This window comes from Leptosomus discolor, chromosome 6, assembly GCF_034619465.1.
Source record: "Leptosomus discolor isolate bLepDis1 chromosome 6, bLepDis1.hap2, whole genome shotgun sequence".
Lineage (NCBI taxonomy): Eukaryota > Metazoa > Chordata > Aves > Leptosomiformes > Leptosomidae > Leptosomus > Leptosomus discolor.
This window is the reverse complement of record NC_141396.1, coordinates 37,161,895-37,177,527: the sequence shown is the minus strand read 5'-3', so window position 1 is coordinate 37,177,527 and position 15,633 is coordinate 37,161,895. Positions and strand designations below refer to the sequence as shown.

The following is a 15,633-nucleotide window of genomic DNA, read 5'->3' as shown; positions in this document are numbered from 1 at the left end:
TGCAATAATTTATTAAGTTCCTATATTCATCATGTGTGCACAAATATCATGTAAATATTACAGCTGTACTCCATGACAAAACAAGCATAATGCAGACAGAACTGACAAACGGTGAAGAAAACAGATCTAGTATTTTCTGTACAAAAAAATATGCAGCTTTTTGATAAATTGTAAAAATGCGTAGCTTTTGGCATTTCAGAGAACAACACTGTATAAAAATAAATATTCTATGTACAATAACACACACAGGTCAGTCCAGGGTTAGAATCATCACTGCAAAAGAAAACATAAATGAGTGTTAGTGATAATTCACTAACAGCTGTTAGTAACAGCTCAGCAGGGGCAAGTTCAGCCTCACGGGATGGCAGGACAGTGGGACAGCATTAGGGAAGCTGGCTCCAGGGTCTCCAGGAGGAAAAGAAACAGTGCTGGGTCTCAGCAGAGACCCCTTTCACTTCCCTGGGCTATGAGGATGGGAGGGCCGACCCGGGCAGACTCTGGCTCCACTTTCTCCCTACCACCGTGGCTTGAGTACCTGGCATTAAGGCCCACAGCAGGTACTGAAGGTGGGCTAGACCCTGAGGAGTGGCAGAGGGGCTATGGGAACCTTAGAAGGGACTCCTAAGGCAGCTGAGCCATCAGAAACAAGAGGAGAGGTGCTTACACCCCCCTTTTCCGTGCTAGCCCAGAATGAAGCAAACGAGCCTGTTCCCTTAGTGCAGGGTCTGCCCTAAGCCCAGCGCTGCAGCCCAGCTGCCAGGCCACCCCTCAGTGGCAGCATTGCAGGGTCTGGTGCTGGGAGCCCGGCGGGGCCGTGCAGGGTCACTAAGCCGCAGCTCATTCACTCTGCTGAAGGCAAGCTGTGAACCTCTGCCCAGCTCCCACCACCCTCCCGTGGCACCCAGGTTACCTGGGGTAGGCCAGCTCCCAGTCTCTGGCCACAGAGTTGGCTAGGTGGAAATCCAATCTTTATGCAAGCATCAGAACACTTCAAGGCCAGGCAGCTCAAAGGCCACAAACACAATTCTCTCCTGTTTAGCACATAAAGCTACACTGCAATATACCAGCAAGGGAGAGGTTTGCTTGCTGCTTTTCAGGGGCATGGTCCTGGAAACCCCGTGCGTGCCTCCACACCTCTTTTGCTCTTAGCCAGATTAATTGAAAAACATCAGCAAAACCTGGAGCACTGCCAGCTCAGCACAGTCACATTTCCAGGATTATTTTACCTTATTCCAGCAGCCTTGAACTGGAAGGCCGTCTTCCCCCTGCAAAAGAGACGGACAAAACACCAGTTTAGGACACAGAAAATAGTGCAGAGATCAAGGAAAGGAGGAGTGGGTTAACTCTTACAGCTGCAACAAACAGTCTGAACCAGGGCTGGAGGAATAGTCTGAAAGATATTCCTCACCCATTTGAGTGACCCAGACTTCTAGCTGACATAACCAGTGTAGCTTGAAGCAAGGGCTGGGGCTGAAGAGGGGGGTTGCCCACACACTACTCAAGGAACTTATGTACACAAGGTCCATAGGCTTGTTCTCATTCCTGACTGAGGAAAGTGTTTAGCCAGGCTTCCCTGAAGGAAGGCGGGAACACAGGAGGTCCCATTCAGCCAGAAAAATACTGCAGGAAGTTGGCAGTGGAAAGAGTAGGTGACTGGTCTATGTCATAGAATTACAGAGTAGTTTGGGTTGGAAGAGACATTTAAAGGCCATCTAGTCCAATCCCCCTGCAGTGAGCAGGGACACCTTTAGCTACATCAGGTTGCTCAGAGCCCCGTCCAACCTGACCTTGAATGTTTCCAGGGATGGGGCTTCTACCACCTCTCTGGGCAGCCTGCACCGGTGCCTCATCACCGTCATTGTAAAAAAATTCCTTCCTTATATCTAGTCTAAATCTGCCCTCTTTTAGCCTAAACCCATTACTCCTTGTCCTATCACAACAGGCCCTGCTAAAAAGATTGCCCACATCTTTCCTGCAGGCCCCCTTTAAGCACTGGCAGGCCGCTAGAAGGTCTCCCTGGAGCCTTCTCATCTCCAGGCTGAACAACCTCACCTCTCTCAGCCTGTCCTCACAGGGGAGGTGCTCCAGCCCCTTCATCATCTTCATGGCCCTCCTCTGGACCTGCTCAAGCAGGTTGATGTCTTGCGCTGGGGGCTCCAGAGCTGGACACAGCACTACAGTTGGGGTCTCACCAGAGCAGAGCAGAGGGGGAGAATCCCCTCCCTCAACCTGTTGGCCACACTGCTCTTGATGCAGCCCAGGGTGCAATTTGCTTTCTGGGCTGCGAGCGCACATTGCTGGGTCATGTACAGCTTTTCATCCACCTGTCCCCCCAAGTCCTTCTCGGCAGAGCTGCTCTGAATCCCTTCATCCCCCAGCCTATGTTGGTACCGGGGATTGCCCCGACCCAGGTGCAGGACCTTGCACTTGGCCTTGTTGAACATCATGAGGTTCACCTGGGTCCACTTCTCAAGTTCGTCCAGGATGGCATCCCATCCCTCAGGTGTGTCAACTGCACCATTCAGCTTGGTGTCATCTCCAAACTTGCTGAGGGTGCACTCGATCCCACCGTCTATGTCATTGATGAAGATACTAAACAGCACTGGTCCCAGTACAGACCCCTGAGGGATACCAATTGTCACTGATCTCCATCTGGACTTCAAACTGTTGACCACTACCCTCTGGATGCAACCACCCAACCGATTCCTCACCCACCAAAAAGTCCACCCATCAAATCCACCTCTCTCCAATTTAGAGAGAATGATGTTGTGGGGGACAATGTCAAAGGCCTCACAGAATTCCAGATAGATGACATCCATGGTTCTTCCCTTGTCCACTGATGTATTCACTCCATCATGGAAGGCCACGAGGTTGGTCAGGACTTGCCCTTGGTGAAGCCATGCTAGCTGTCTTGAATCACCTCCCTGTCCTCCATGTGCCTTAGCTCAGCTTCTGGGAGGATCTGTTCCATGATCTTCCCAGACACAGAGGGGAGGCTGGAAGATCGGTAGTTCTCGGGATGCTCCTTTCTACCCTTTTTAAAAACGGGTGCAACATTTCCCTTTTTCAGCCACCAGGAACTTCACCTGACTGCCATGGACTTATCAAATATCATGGAGAGTGGCTTGGCAGCTGCATCAGCCAATTCCCTCAGGACTCTGGGATGCATCTTGTCAGGTCTCATAGACTTAGGTATGTTCAGGTTCCTCAGGTGGTCACGAACTTGATCTTTTCTTGCAGTGGGAGCGACTTTGCTCCCTCAGTACCCATCTTGCAGCCCATCCACTTGAGAGGCGTGGGAAGAGATGTTGCCAGTGAAGACTGAGACAAAAAAGTTGTTGAGTACCTCAGCCTTCTCCTCGTCTGTTGACCAGCTTGCCAGTCTTGCTTAACACAGGAGCTGTGCTTTCTTTAACCTTCCTTTTCTGGTTGACATACCCGCAGGAGCCCTTCTTGCTATTCTTTGCATCCCTCACCAAGCTCAGCTCCAGCCGCACCTTGGCCTTCCTCACCCCATCCCTACACAACCACGCAGCATCCCTGTACTCTTCCCAGGATACCTATCCTGGCTTCCACTGCCTGGGCATTTCTTTCTTGCCCATTAGTTTGACCAGCAGGACTCGACTCAGCCACGCCAGTCTCTTGCCTTGCTTTCCTCATTTCTTACACCTGGGGATCGAGAGCTCTTGCACCCTATGGAAAGCGCCCTTAAAGATCTGTCAGCTCTGCTCTGTGCCCTTGTCCCCAGGGGCAGATTCCCAGGGGCTCCTACTGACTAACTCCTTGCAGAGCTGGAAGTTTGCTTTCCTGAAGTTCAGGGTCCTGATTCTACTGTTTGCCTGATCCACATCCCTCAGGGCTGTGAACTCCACCAGTGCATGATCACTGCAGCCCAGGTTGCCTCCAAGCTTGAGGTCACCAATTAGCTCACTTGCATTGGTGACGATCAGGTCCAGTATGGCATCCCCTCTGGTAGGGCTGTCTATTACCTGGCTTAAAAAGTTCTCCTCCATGGACTCCAGGAGTCTCCTGGATACCCTACAGCTCACCGTGCTGCTTTCCCAGCAGATGGGGTTGGTTGAAGTCACCCAGCAGGACAAGAGCCTGCAGGTGCAAAGCCTCCTAGAGCTGGAGTAAGAACAACTTCATCCATAGACTCCCCTTGATTGGGCAGCCTGTAGTAGACACCAACCACAAGGCTCCATTTGTAGCCTTGGTCTCTAATTCTTACCCATAAGCTTCCAGCCTGCTCATGGGTATTCTTCAGAGACAGCTCTTCACACTCCATCCATTTCTTGATGTAGAGAGCAACATCTCCACCCCTTCTTCATCAACTGTCCCTCCTGATCAGCCTGCAGCCATCGATAGCTGCACTCCAGCCATGGGATTCATCCCACAAAGTTTCAGTGATAGCAACCAGGTCATAGCTTTCTAGCAGCATGATGGCTTCCAGCTCCTCCTGTTTGTTGTCCATGCTGCATGCACTGGTGTAGAGGCACCACAGCTAGGCTGTCGGCTGTGTCACCTTCTTAGAGGAACACCCCTTAATTTCTCCGAGGGATTTCACCGGTGTTACCTCAGGAGGCCCTGGCTCACCTCCGTAAGACTTCAAGTGTGCTGCAGCATACCCAGCACGCCTCAGAGTGACAGGCACTCCGTCCCTCTAACCATGGCGTGTCATCCCACAGCTTGTCACAGGCAAGTCTGATATTATCACCCTTCAAGTCTAGTTAGCTTGGCTCCATAAAGCTGAAGGTGTAAGCAAACCCCAGAGGCAGTACTAACCTTGGGTCCTGCGGAGGGTTTGAAAAAACCCTCCATTTCCTTTCTGCCCTGTTTGTTAAAGGGTTTGCTTTGTCACATGGGAGATTGCCCAGCTGTCCCCTCTTGCCTCCAAGAAGATCCTGCTCCAGGGAAATTAAGACAAGCAGCTGGGCAGGCCCTGTGCTGGTTGAGGATGTCCCAGCTGACTCCCTGAGAGGGGGCTTTTGCCTCAATAAAGTCAGTGAGATTTCTGCAAAACTCCCCTGGCACTTCCACAGCCAAGTCTTGGGCTACATATCCCATAGCACAGCCCTACTTGATGTGAGAAAACAGGAAATTATGTCAATGATAAGGTGCTCTTGAGCAGAAGATAAAAGCAGATGTAAGGAGCTACCCTCTGACATGAGAAGTCAAACAATTCTGCTGCGTGTCAGGTTCATGGGCCATTGCTGTTTCCCAGGAAAACTCTAGAGCAGGGAGTGAAATTGTACAACGCATGATGCAGGCACATTTCTTCATTCAAATGACTCAGTTCTCACTTCTTCAAATACTGTGTGAGAAATCTGCAGTGCACATCGTCCCATTTGACAAGGGGAAAGGAAAAAAAAAAACAAACAGAAAAGCAAATGCACAGTAGTATATTGAGAAATAATCTATTTAAAGGAGATGCACTTTCAAGAGAGGGATGAAGCAAAGGATGCCACGATGCTATAACCATATTGCTTTTCAAAAGCATTTTTTAGACTGTGGTCTCCTTGTGGTATTCCTCCCCCTCCCCTCCACTATGTGGAAATACTGAGTTACAGGTTAATTACTGGGTAAATTGTGGCGTTCCCATTGGTACACTGGTGGTGGTAGGAATGACTGGTGTAGTGCGTTGCAGGAGGAGATGGAAAGTTAGGTGTATGAAGGAATGGGAGGCTGGAGAGTTACAGCTTAGGGATCAAAGGAAGACCAGGGTCACAAGGAAGTGTTTGTTGCAGGCGAATTTGCTGAGAAAGGAAACACGACGTGCTTATTAGTAGTACCACGTATCTCCTTCCACATAGCTCAGATCTGTAAAGCATTAGTTCACGGCCTCCATAAGTCACACACATGGATGTGTCATCTGGATGCTAAGCTTTTAACCTAGTTGGATCAAAAAACATGCTTATTCACGTTCCCAAGCTAGCTTGCATGCCAGAACACTATATATATAAAAAATAATGGTATCTGTATTTCACCAGATTTTCTGGCAAGTTTCCCTTAAAAATAGGTATGAAAAGAAGTGTATGTTCTAACATGACCATGCGAGGTGAATCCTAACTGAGAGCAGAGATGAAAAAAGAAAGTCTACCAGGGCACTGGTAGAATCCTTGCACCTGTATAATTGGGTGTTTTATTCAGCCAAAACTTATTCCATAGAAACCTGGCTATTATCAGTAGGAGGTAAAACACATAGCTCGGTGTTTTTTCTCCTTTGTGGACTGTTCTGGGCAGGTGTGATTTCACCTCTAGGATTGGCTGAAGAGTTTCTTTCCACTACCCAGAATTTACAGCGCAGCAACTGAGACTTCATAAGTGGTCACTGTTACAGTCACTGCCTCAAAGAGGCAAATGGCAGTGCCCGAAGGAGAAAATGCTGGGAGGAAGCCTAGTGTTAGCTCTCCAAAAAGGCCAAACAACAAAGGCTTTCAAGGGCAATTTCAGGGCTAGTTTCCTCAGGAAACTAAGAAAACCTTGCAAACTAAACATGGCTTTTTTCTTTGGGACACATTTTTCCAGCTAGTTGGACCGATATCCCATCCTGTGTAAATGGCATCAAATATTTTTAAGTGAGCACAAAGCTTTGAATGACCATCCTCAAGCAAACCTAGTCATGCCAAATGAGGGCTGGAAGGGCAGGGGACTGCAAGTTTCAATATATTATGGAGTTGTTTAGACTGCTGTAGGGAGCAAAAACCTGCCCTGAATGCTGCATTTCCAGAAAATCTCAGACTAAGTAGATTGGTGATGTTTAATGGGATACTTAGAGATCCGTTGAGTTTAAGAGTTCCCGAATACCTTTGTCCTACAATAGCTGGGTTAGATGAAGCACTAATAATTATTGTTTAATATTTGAATAAGATGGATATCAGGAAACAGGCAATTCCAAATTCAAATTTCTTGGATGCTATGGGTACCATTTGGACCTCTGGGGAGAGTCACAAATGGGAATTATCTAGCAGGAATCGGGGGAGGTAAGCATCCAGTTAGTATGTTTCACATGGGCTTGCTAACAGGGTAACTACTTTTTTCAGTCATCTTAATGTATGGCAGCATCAGGCTGTGCTAGCCCCATACAAGCCCTTTATTTAAAAATAGAGTTAATGAAGAACATGAGCACTGCAGCTCCTTGCTAGCCAAGCCAGTGCAGAGGCAGGCCTTCATACATTAGTCTACTGAAAGCTCTCAAAGCGAAGGCAAAGGAAGAATTGAAACAGTTGTAAACAAATTCGCATTCCCACTACATTTTTCCTTATGCCACAGAGTAATGCTGACAGCAGCTGTGAATCACAGTAGGAAGGGAAGGGCCTGTTTCTGACAACAGCAGCATGAGGAAGGTAGGATGGAGGTAGGTAAGGAAGGAATTGCCAGGTGTTTCTAGGGCATGCAGCCATTCAGAGGTATCAGAAAAAAACAACCAAGATACAAAAAGCAAACGAGCATGCAGGAAAGGGAAGGTACGCCATACCAATGGGCATGGGGCATCCAGGCCGTCCAGCCCAGGTAACCCCGGCTCACCCTTCTCGCCTTTAAAACCTCGGAGACCCTGTTTATGAAATCAACCACTATTGTTATTTCAGTGAATGCCAGTCACCTCCATCTCACAGGAGGAGAGGCCGAGTCTCCCACCAGGACTGTCACAGGGCATTCTGCTGCATACCCAGAACATGATGGCCCGTGTTTTCAGTTTTAGTTTTGTCTGCATAATCAGTAGTAGCAGCTTCCTTTTTGCTTTTCTGTAATCTAAGAGTCAGGAGATACCTCTCTGAGTCAAATCTGAGAGGATGGGAACGGTCTTTCCTCTGTTCTGAAATCATCCATTCTTCCTATCCTCACTAGGAAATCCAGCAACTGGATTTCTGGATGCGTGATCCACAAGTACTCTTGGGATTTATGGCAGTACCACAGATTTTTGGCAGTGCATGCTGTAGCATATGAGTTTAGATGAAAATGTTTACGTATTACTATATTTATTAATTTGTCTAGATTTATAGAGAATATATTTTGACAGGAACATATCCCATTTAAAATAACTGAGATTTTGTTTCCCTCTGGGTAATGCAGCTCAAGTGCCCTGTGTCACTCTCAGGCGATCACATCAGCTGGCCGTTATTCCAAGGCAGGAAAAACAGCAGTCAGGTTTTGCCATTATGTACACGCTATGACATCAAACATCTCCAGAGAAGAACTATAACTAGCAGCAAAGGAGACACAGGGCTCTATCCACAAAGGAGAAAGCCCTCACGTACCCCAAACCTTTGTGAGCTCTGGAAGAGGAAGGAATATATAACCATGGTCACTCAACAGCCTGATTGCTTGCAGGATCAGTAGTTTCCCATGAAGAAAGCAGCTTTGCCATAGACTGCAGTGCAAGACAGGCTGGGTCTTATCCCAGTGTTGTGCTTTTGCAAGACCATTATTTACGTTATGATTTCCTTCTTTCTTCCCCATCAGCAAATCTTAAAACAATACATTTGATGAAACAGAACATACCAACGGACAGGGTGCATCTAATCCAGGCGCTCCTTGGTCTCCCTTATCCCCTTTAGACCCTCTAGAGCCTTTCTTGCCCCTCTCCCCCTGTAAATAATAGTTCAGTCCAAGAAAAAAAGAATACACAAAAGCTTTAGGATCATCCATTTTAAACAAATGTCAGTGATAGTTTAAACAAAGGATAAACATTTAGGGAACATTTTAAAAGAAATCTCCCTTTGAGATTTTAAGTGAAAAAAAAACCTGTGGGGCTACTAACCATTACTTAGCTGCATAAGCACATTGGCCATTGCTAAAATCCCACACAGATAAACTGTAAGGGCCTGGCATTGAAGGGATTACAAGTGTCTGTGAACCTTACGGACAGGCCTACAGTCAGCCAGCGGAACACAACTCCTCCTCCATCAGTACCGTCATTAGGAGGCTATGTCTCTGGGCTTCCTCTACACTCAGAGAGAGAAGAGCCTTCTGAGAACTGGCAGACCTTAGACTCACAAGACAGGAAAACACTCCTCTGGCCAGCAGTGTTCCACCTCATCTCAAGCTCCAGCTGCCCAGGAGGGTCCCTCCTCTGCCACAGGAGCTCCAGGGTATCACCTGGATGCCTAGCACCTTGGGTGACAGGACCTGCGGCAGACCCAAAGCAGGCTCTCCTGCTGTAGCAGGAAGGCATTGCTGGCCCAGACTCCCTGTGCTGATTGTAATCTCCTTGCTACTGCAAGTTCTTGTTCTTAAAAGAAGTTCTTACACATGGGAGTGTTTTTAGAAGCTTTCTGTTCAACTGTTTCCTCCTGTCCTGGCTCTGGTGTAACTCAATCTAGAGCCTCTAGGTTGCCACCAGGGGTTGCTAGCTTTTCCTTAAAAGCTGGGAGGGGTTGCGTTGGGGATTTTTTAAGATTTAAAATTACTTCCATACCCCAGAGCAGCAAAGCTTTAACTTGAATGGGTGTGCTTGCCTGAGTCTTACAGAGGTTTGTGCACTGGGGTGGGTCAACATTGCTAAACAGAAAAGAAGCCGAAAACAAAGGAAGTACTCAGCCCTGACAGCCTGCACAGCCTGGTTGTCCTCTAGGATGCTCTGAGTAGTGCTCCCCTAGAAAAACCTGTTAGACAAGGGACTAGTTCTGAGCAGCACAGCCACAGGGCAGTGACTGGTCCCTGGCCCTCTTCTTTAGCAGCACAGACATACCCCAGGATGGTGCAAGTCTCACAGTGTTTTGATATTACAATTTCTCCAGAGGCTCTAGATTGAGTTACACCAGAGCCAGGACAGGAGGAAAACGAATTAAAAAAATCTCTTGTGGAGAAGGAGCAGCATGGATCAATGAAAGCCAGCCACAAAAGGGGCTGAGGGAGTGCCGAGATGCCCTGTTGCCCCTCCTCACCAAGGGAGGATACATCCCACCCATAGCAGGTCAGCCAAGGCAGGGTATAGCATGGGTATTTGACAGTTATGTCTATACCAAATCTTTCTGTATTACAGAGGAAATTCTCAAAGCTGCTGAATGTAAAACAGAGGAAGGGACTGCTGCACAGGGAATTGAATTCAGGGTCCTTGTGGGAAAGGTTAAAGGAATTAAGGGATAAAAATCAGACAGCACAGGTTGCTGTTTCTTCTTTAACAAAAAAAAAAAAAAAAAGTGTTAAACCCAAAGCTGGCAATAGAAATGGATGGGAGAGGAGAGGCAATGGGGAGAAGTCACCCAGAACCAAGCACTGGAACAGAGAGGATAATCCAGGAAAATACGGCATGGGTTGCTCTGGAGGAAGGAAGAAGGAACCAGGAAGAAAGGCAGAAGAGGAGGAAGGGATAAAGGGGACAAAGGTGGGCCTGTAGGAGCAAGGAAGATGCACATACACCCAAGAAAAAACACACAGGAATTACAATAACAGTGAAGATATCAGCTTGGTAGCACATGTTCAGGGTTTCCACTTTTTCAGCTGGGTTACTGGAAAGGCCATCTGTTCCCACTGCTACCTAGTGCCACAACACTGTCTCTGCCTGTCCGCAGGGGCAGCTACGCTGATCTCCTGCTCCGATCAAAGGGCAGCAGGAGTGTTTCTGGGCTTTAAAAAGCACTGCTCTGCCTAAAGTAACATTGAGGATTTTGGCAGACTATTTGGGAGCTTAACAACGTGGATCCTCATTTTTAATGTGCTCAAGACTGAAAAATCTTCGTATTAAAGTGCTATGAATACTGCTGCTGTCTAAAAGAGAGAGAGGCATTTCAAACGAACGCACCTCCCACTTCCAAAGAGGCAGGTGTTGCATCCCAGACCCCTGTGGAACAGGTCAAAAGTGGAATGTTGCCTTCTCTTTCTCACTTCACAGTTTTCTTCTTGTTCGTTTTGAAGTCTCCTGGCTGAACTGCCGCCATTGTTTTGCCAGCAGTTGGGAGAGACTGTTCTGCACTTCTGAGAAGGATCTGATGCCAAAGCCGTGTGTCCCTCTGCAGGGGAGACCTAGCGCTCAGCTGGGGATATGGGGCTGCAGAGCAAATCCTGAGTGACCGGTGCTGCAGCCAGTTCTGCTAAATGGTACTTGTCAGATGTCTCTAATGACTTCAAAGGGATGGAGGCATCCAGACAAAACAGCTGTACAAAGGGGCCTCACCAAAACTGTGCTGCTTAACTCCTATAAGTAGTAGTGTCCTGTTCACAATTTTTTAAGAGGGGCAGAAGTGAGGGGAAACCCCTGTACAAAGACTCAGTGGGGAAAGTGGTAATTTCTAGGATCCCACCTGCAAAGATATTGCACTTGCCTGTTGACAGTCTCAAGTTTCTCATGCTTTTTCATTTCAAACTACTGGTTGCAGTGAGGCAAAGTGCATGCATGCTTCAAGGGGCCAGCAAAACTTCACTACTCATCCTCTACAAGGAGGTGCAGTTTCTCCCAGTTTTCATCTGCTTTTATGTGAGAGCTCGGAGAAATCCTATCTACAGCTAATAAAAGATCCTTTTTAAAACAAAATACCCAGTTTAAAAACCAACTGAAAAAGTCTAGAAATTCCATTAGTTATTTTTTGTTTAAAAGCCACACAAACAAAACAAAATGCATCTTACTGAAGAGGAAGTTGAGAAGCAAAGCCAGAAATGCAATGATTAAAAAAGGGGAGAACTTTGGAGCTCCCATGAAACTTGGACCTTTCTCCCCTAGTTTAAGATGCCAATTGGCTACTGCTTTCCAAACCTGCCCATTCTGTGCAGAGTAAGGTCAGAAATACATTGCAGATAAAGAACACTCGCTATGTAACAAAAGCAAATTCATATAATGAGATCACCGCATGGGCACATGCACTATAAAACTTTACATTTTCAGATAAACTTAGGTGATACCAGAGTCTTATGAAGAAAAGGTGTATGTGTGAGTACATGCATACATACACACGTGTACTATATTGAACTGCTTGACATTTATACAACTTTAATCTTTCAATGACTAATCTAGAAGTCATTTATATTTCTAACTATAAATTATATTCAACTATAGCTCTCAACTGTTTTTATCAAAAAGATTCGGAGCCTTAACAGGCAAGAGATTCCTTACGTTGTGGAAAACCTGATGAAAAACCAAGGAGCTACTCAACACGCACTTCTCAGTAATGTTTATCTTTCTATAACACAAGTGGTATGACAGAAAAGCAGCCATTCATGTTACTGGTTTTGACCCAGCTCTTCACTATCACATCCATTCAGGACAATGCCTGAGGAGACTTCATGTCTGCTTCTTTAATGTAGGCGAGTTTAATTTATCTTTTCCAAATTTCCATCTTCCAAATTCTCTGGAGGATTGTTTGCTGGAGAGCAAGATGCTTTTTCATGCTTCAGGGGGAATTTAAAAGTAACATAACAAAGTTTTCTGGCTCCGCCTCAGTTATTTCTCACGGGAATCCCTACACACATCAGTAAACAGATAAGCAGGATTTCCTAAAGCATGCCATGTTGGCCTAACTCTACTACACATGAAGACTGGTGCTTCAGTGAGAACAGAGCTATGACAACAATGAACACATTAGAAAATCTCTCCTATAGATGTACCACAATGCCTCAGGTGATTGCACGAGCTACAGGTATCACCTTCTAAACCACAAGTTTGTAAAGTTATTTGTATGACGGTCTAGCAGACAGAATTACATGCCAGCTATTTGGGGTTGCTCAGGAGTTAACCTGTCTATCACTGTGAAGAAGTTAGTAACTAAATAATAAGAAGCTTGCCTGGTAACTTACCCGGATTCCTTTGTCACCAGGTAGACCTTGTAAACCCTGAAATACATCAACACAAAAAGAAATGTTTTAAAACAAGTAGGCCCCATTGTATTCCCACTCAAAAAGAAGAACGTGTGTCCAGGAGCTCATTTTTTTCCATTTGTACCAACTCCTCTAAGGTAAAACAACAAGACAAAATAAAGGTTTCGCAGCAAACAACCTCCTCTTCACCTCCATTAGACCATTCAGGTTGTAACACCGCTACTCCTCCTCCAAGGGTTCTTCAGATAAAAACCAAACTAATTTAGAGAATGCAGCCCCTGAAAAAAAGCAGCAAACTTCCTTTTTTGTGTTAAACAACAAAGCAGCTCCATGATTACATAAAACTAGAGTTTCAATACAGGCCCCATTTTGCAAAAAGTACTCCCTAACAGCAGAGTTAACCTCACTCAAGGCAGGTTTTTTCACTGCAGTGACAAGACAGGGCCCTCTCAGACAGGTAGAAGGCAGGCACCCAACTTGGGGAAAGGTAAACAGAGCAGATGTGCTCAAAAGCAGCATTTTGGACTAAGGTACGTATCCTGGGAGTCCCATGCAGCTTCTTTTGGTAGTTTGAGGATCAAGGTGAATTAACAGTTTCCCTTGAGCTACATCCACCTCATTCTGAATCATTGCTCTGAAGCTACAGAGCTGTTTCTGTTGCTCCTGTAGCGTACACAAGCTTGTGGTTTTGGGTCTTTAATACCTAACCTAGCTGAAATTGCAAATGCTATATTGCAGCAGCATCTTAAGCTATCAACCGCAGCAAGGAAACAGGCACTGTAGATAACAAATCCCTAGTACTCCCATACTTACAGGAAGCCCTGCTGGCCCCATTGGTCCTACAACTCCAGGATCTCCTTTACTGCCCTGAAATGGGGACAAAAAGAGTGGAAATTGTTACATTCCTATTCAGTACAAACAGGCAGCACAGCAGTGGCTACAGCAGCACTATAACAGAAAAGTAAAGGATGTGTTTCAAAGCACCTAAAACCTCCAAGGATGGGAAACTCCAAAATCAAAGAGGACCAGCTGAGGGTCTTATAGGCACAAGGAGAGAGCAGCTCCAGCTCTAGAAAAACCTAGAGCTTCTCTATCCCAGGGCACTGTGGCATCTTCAAAGTAGTTACAGAGCATTGGTCAGTTCTTAAGGAAACTCACCCTTTCTCCTTTTGGTCCTGCTGGTCCCGAAACCCCAATTGGTCCTGGAGTACCCTGTAGTTGTAGGAAGGAAAACACATCATGACATTTTTATTCTAGGGCCTCATTAAAGCCAGGAGACACTGCTGCTCCTTTAGGGAAAAGCACAGCCAGGAAGGACAGTCTGGTGGTGGAAGGCATCTAGCACCACTACAGCTTTCAGTGTTGGTGGTGATGGATTTGAAGTAGATGTCATCAGCAATTTGAAGAACATGGGAACTGCTACGCTAGATCACACCAGCACCATTTTACAGAGCCTTATTTTTAATTTTGAAGCTATCTCTTGACAATTTACAGCAGGTATTTCCACCAGTTCCACAGGAGGGAATTTTTTCTCTCTAGTTTGTATCAGACAAGGCTGAAAGCTGTAGCAGAAGAAAGGCCATTTAGATATATGATAAGCAATTTTCTATTTTATTTTATTTTATTCCCTTGTTTTCTTTTTCTCCACCTGGAGTCAGTTGAGCTGAGCAAAACCGAAAGAGTTTGGTTACTTGGTGGCAGGCAGCCAGTCAGTCATGCAAGCTGAAAGACACCGTGCTGCAGAGATGAATGCAGATGCACATATACACAGATGCAAACCAAGAGGGGTATCATTTGGTCCCAGTCCCTCTGGTCCCTTTTTGCCATTTATGTCACTCCACCAGGCTCTTGATCATGCTAACAGGGAAACCCAGTCTTTTTGCTAACCCTTTGACTCAGGCACCATCTCCCATTGCAGACTAAACTTACTTCCCAGTGCTGCTGAGACTTGCTTGGGCCTTGGGAAATTAACCCAATCAAAGCTTGTCTTTCATGCGGGCAATACAGCAGTTAGGCAACAGTCCTTCTGGCTAAAAACAAGCTTCAGGCACTTTCAACACTGTATGGACTCCTTGAACTTGTTGTGGAGTATTCCCTGTTGGAGGGTTTCTTACAACTCCCCCATCTAGATAAAGTATAGCCTTCAAATTTGCAGTGTGCAGTACACCCACCTAACCATATAGTACAGGTGAGTGTTTACCTTGCTAACCCTACATCACATATTTTTAGTTCTTCTTGGCAAGAACTTTGCTAACCCTTTAAGTATTGATCTACAATTCATGGAGCCTCAATACAGGGAGACTTTTGAGGGCCATTACCTGACTCCTAGGAAGAACAAAGGAGGAAGCTTCCAGAACAGGGAAGTCAGTTTCTAAATGCCTTAAGAAAAAGGGCCTTGCATTTTTTAGTGTCAGTCCTTAGTCACTAAAGTAACCCCTCCGATGTGAGCAGGATGGCTCAGGTAGATCAAAAGAGCTTTTCAGACAGGTTAAGATCTGCAGAATATAAGTGGAAAAGTAGTTCATGCAGCATACAACTCCAACGCAGTGAAGGAAGTGAGAAAAATCAGGCTCTCCTTAGATTCATGCACAGGAGTTCACATCATGGAAATCTTAATTGCCTGCACATATGCATCATTTCAAGATCATTTAGTGCCATGAAATACATTGAGATCTCACCGGCACGTTTATAAAATTAAAACTACAATTTCCCAAAACAAGTGTATAAGCTGCCATTCAGATTCTCTTCAAAAGTTAGAGCAGCTGAATTATTTCCAGTTACGCTGAGGAGAAGAAATTGCGTTTTCTTTTTAAATAGCCAAATGGATTGTACATGGGTAATGCGTGATTTCCCAAAAGGGGTTAAAAATATTTGGCCCTTATT

At 46.0% G+C, this 15,633-nt stretch overlaps 1 protein-coding gene across 1 annotated transcript in view; it reads right to left on the bottom strand.

Annotated features, from left to right (window-relative positions):
- Positions 1–464: 464 nt before the first annotated feature.
- The window catches only part of COL13A1 (collagen type XIII alpha 1 chain), a 60,987-nt gene continuing 45,818 nt past the window's right edge, over positions 465–15,633 (bottom strand). Inside the window, exons 37-43 of the mRNA XM_086467308.1 lie at positions 13,909–13,962; positions 13,564–13,617; positions 12,730–12,765; positions 8,503–8,589; positions 7,478–7,555; positions 1,227–1,265; positions 465–578 (exon numbers count right to left, since the gene is read on the bottom strand). Coding sequence (XP_086323434.1) covers positions 465–578; positions 1,227–1,265; positions 7,478–7,555; positions 8,503–8,589; positions 12,730–12,765; positions 13,564–13,617; positions 13,909–13,962 — 462 coding nt within the window. The remainder of the gene's footprint in view (positions 579–1,226; positions 1,266–7,477; positions 7,556–8,502; positions 8,590–12,729; positions 12,766–13,563; positions 13,618–13,908; positions 13,963–15,633) is intronic.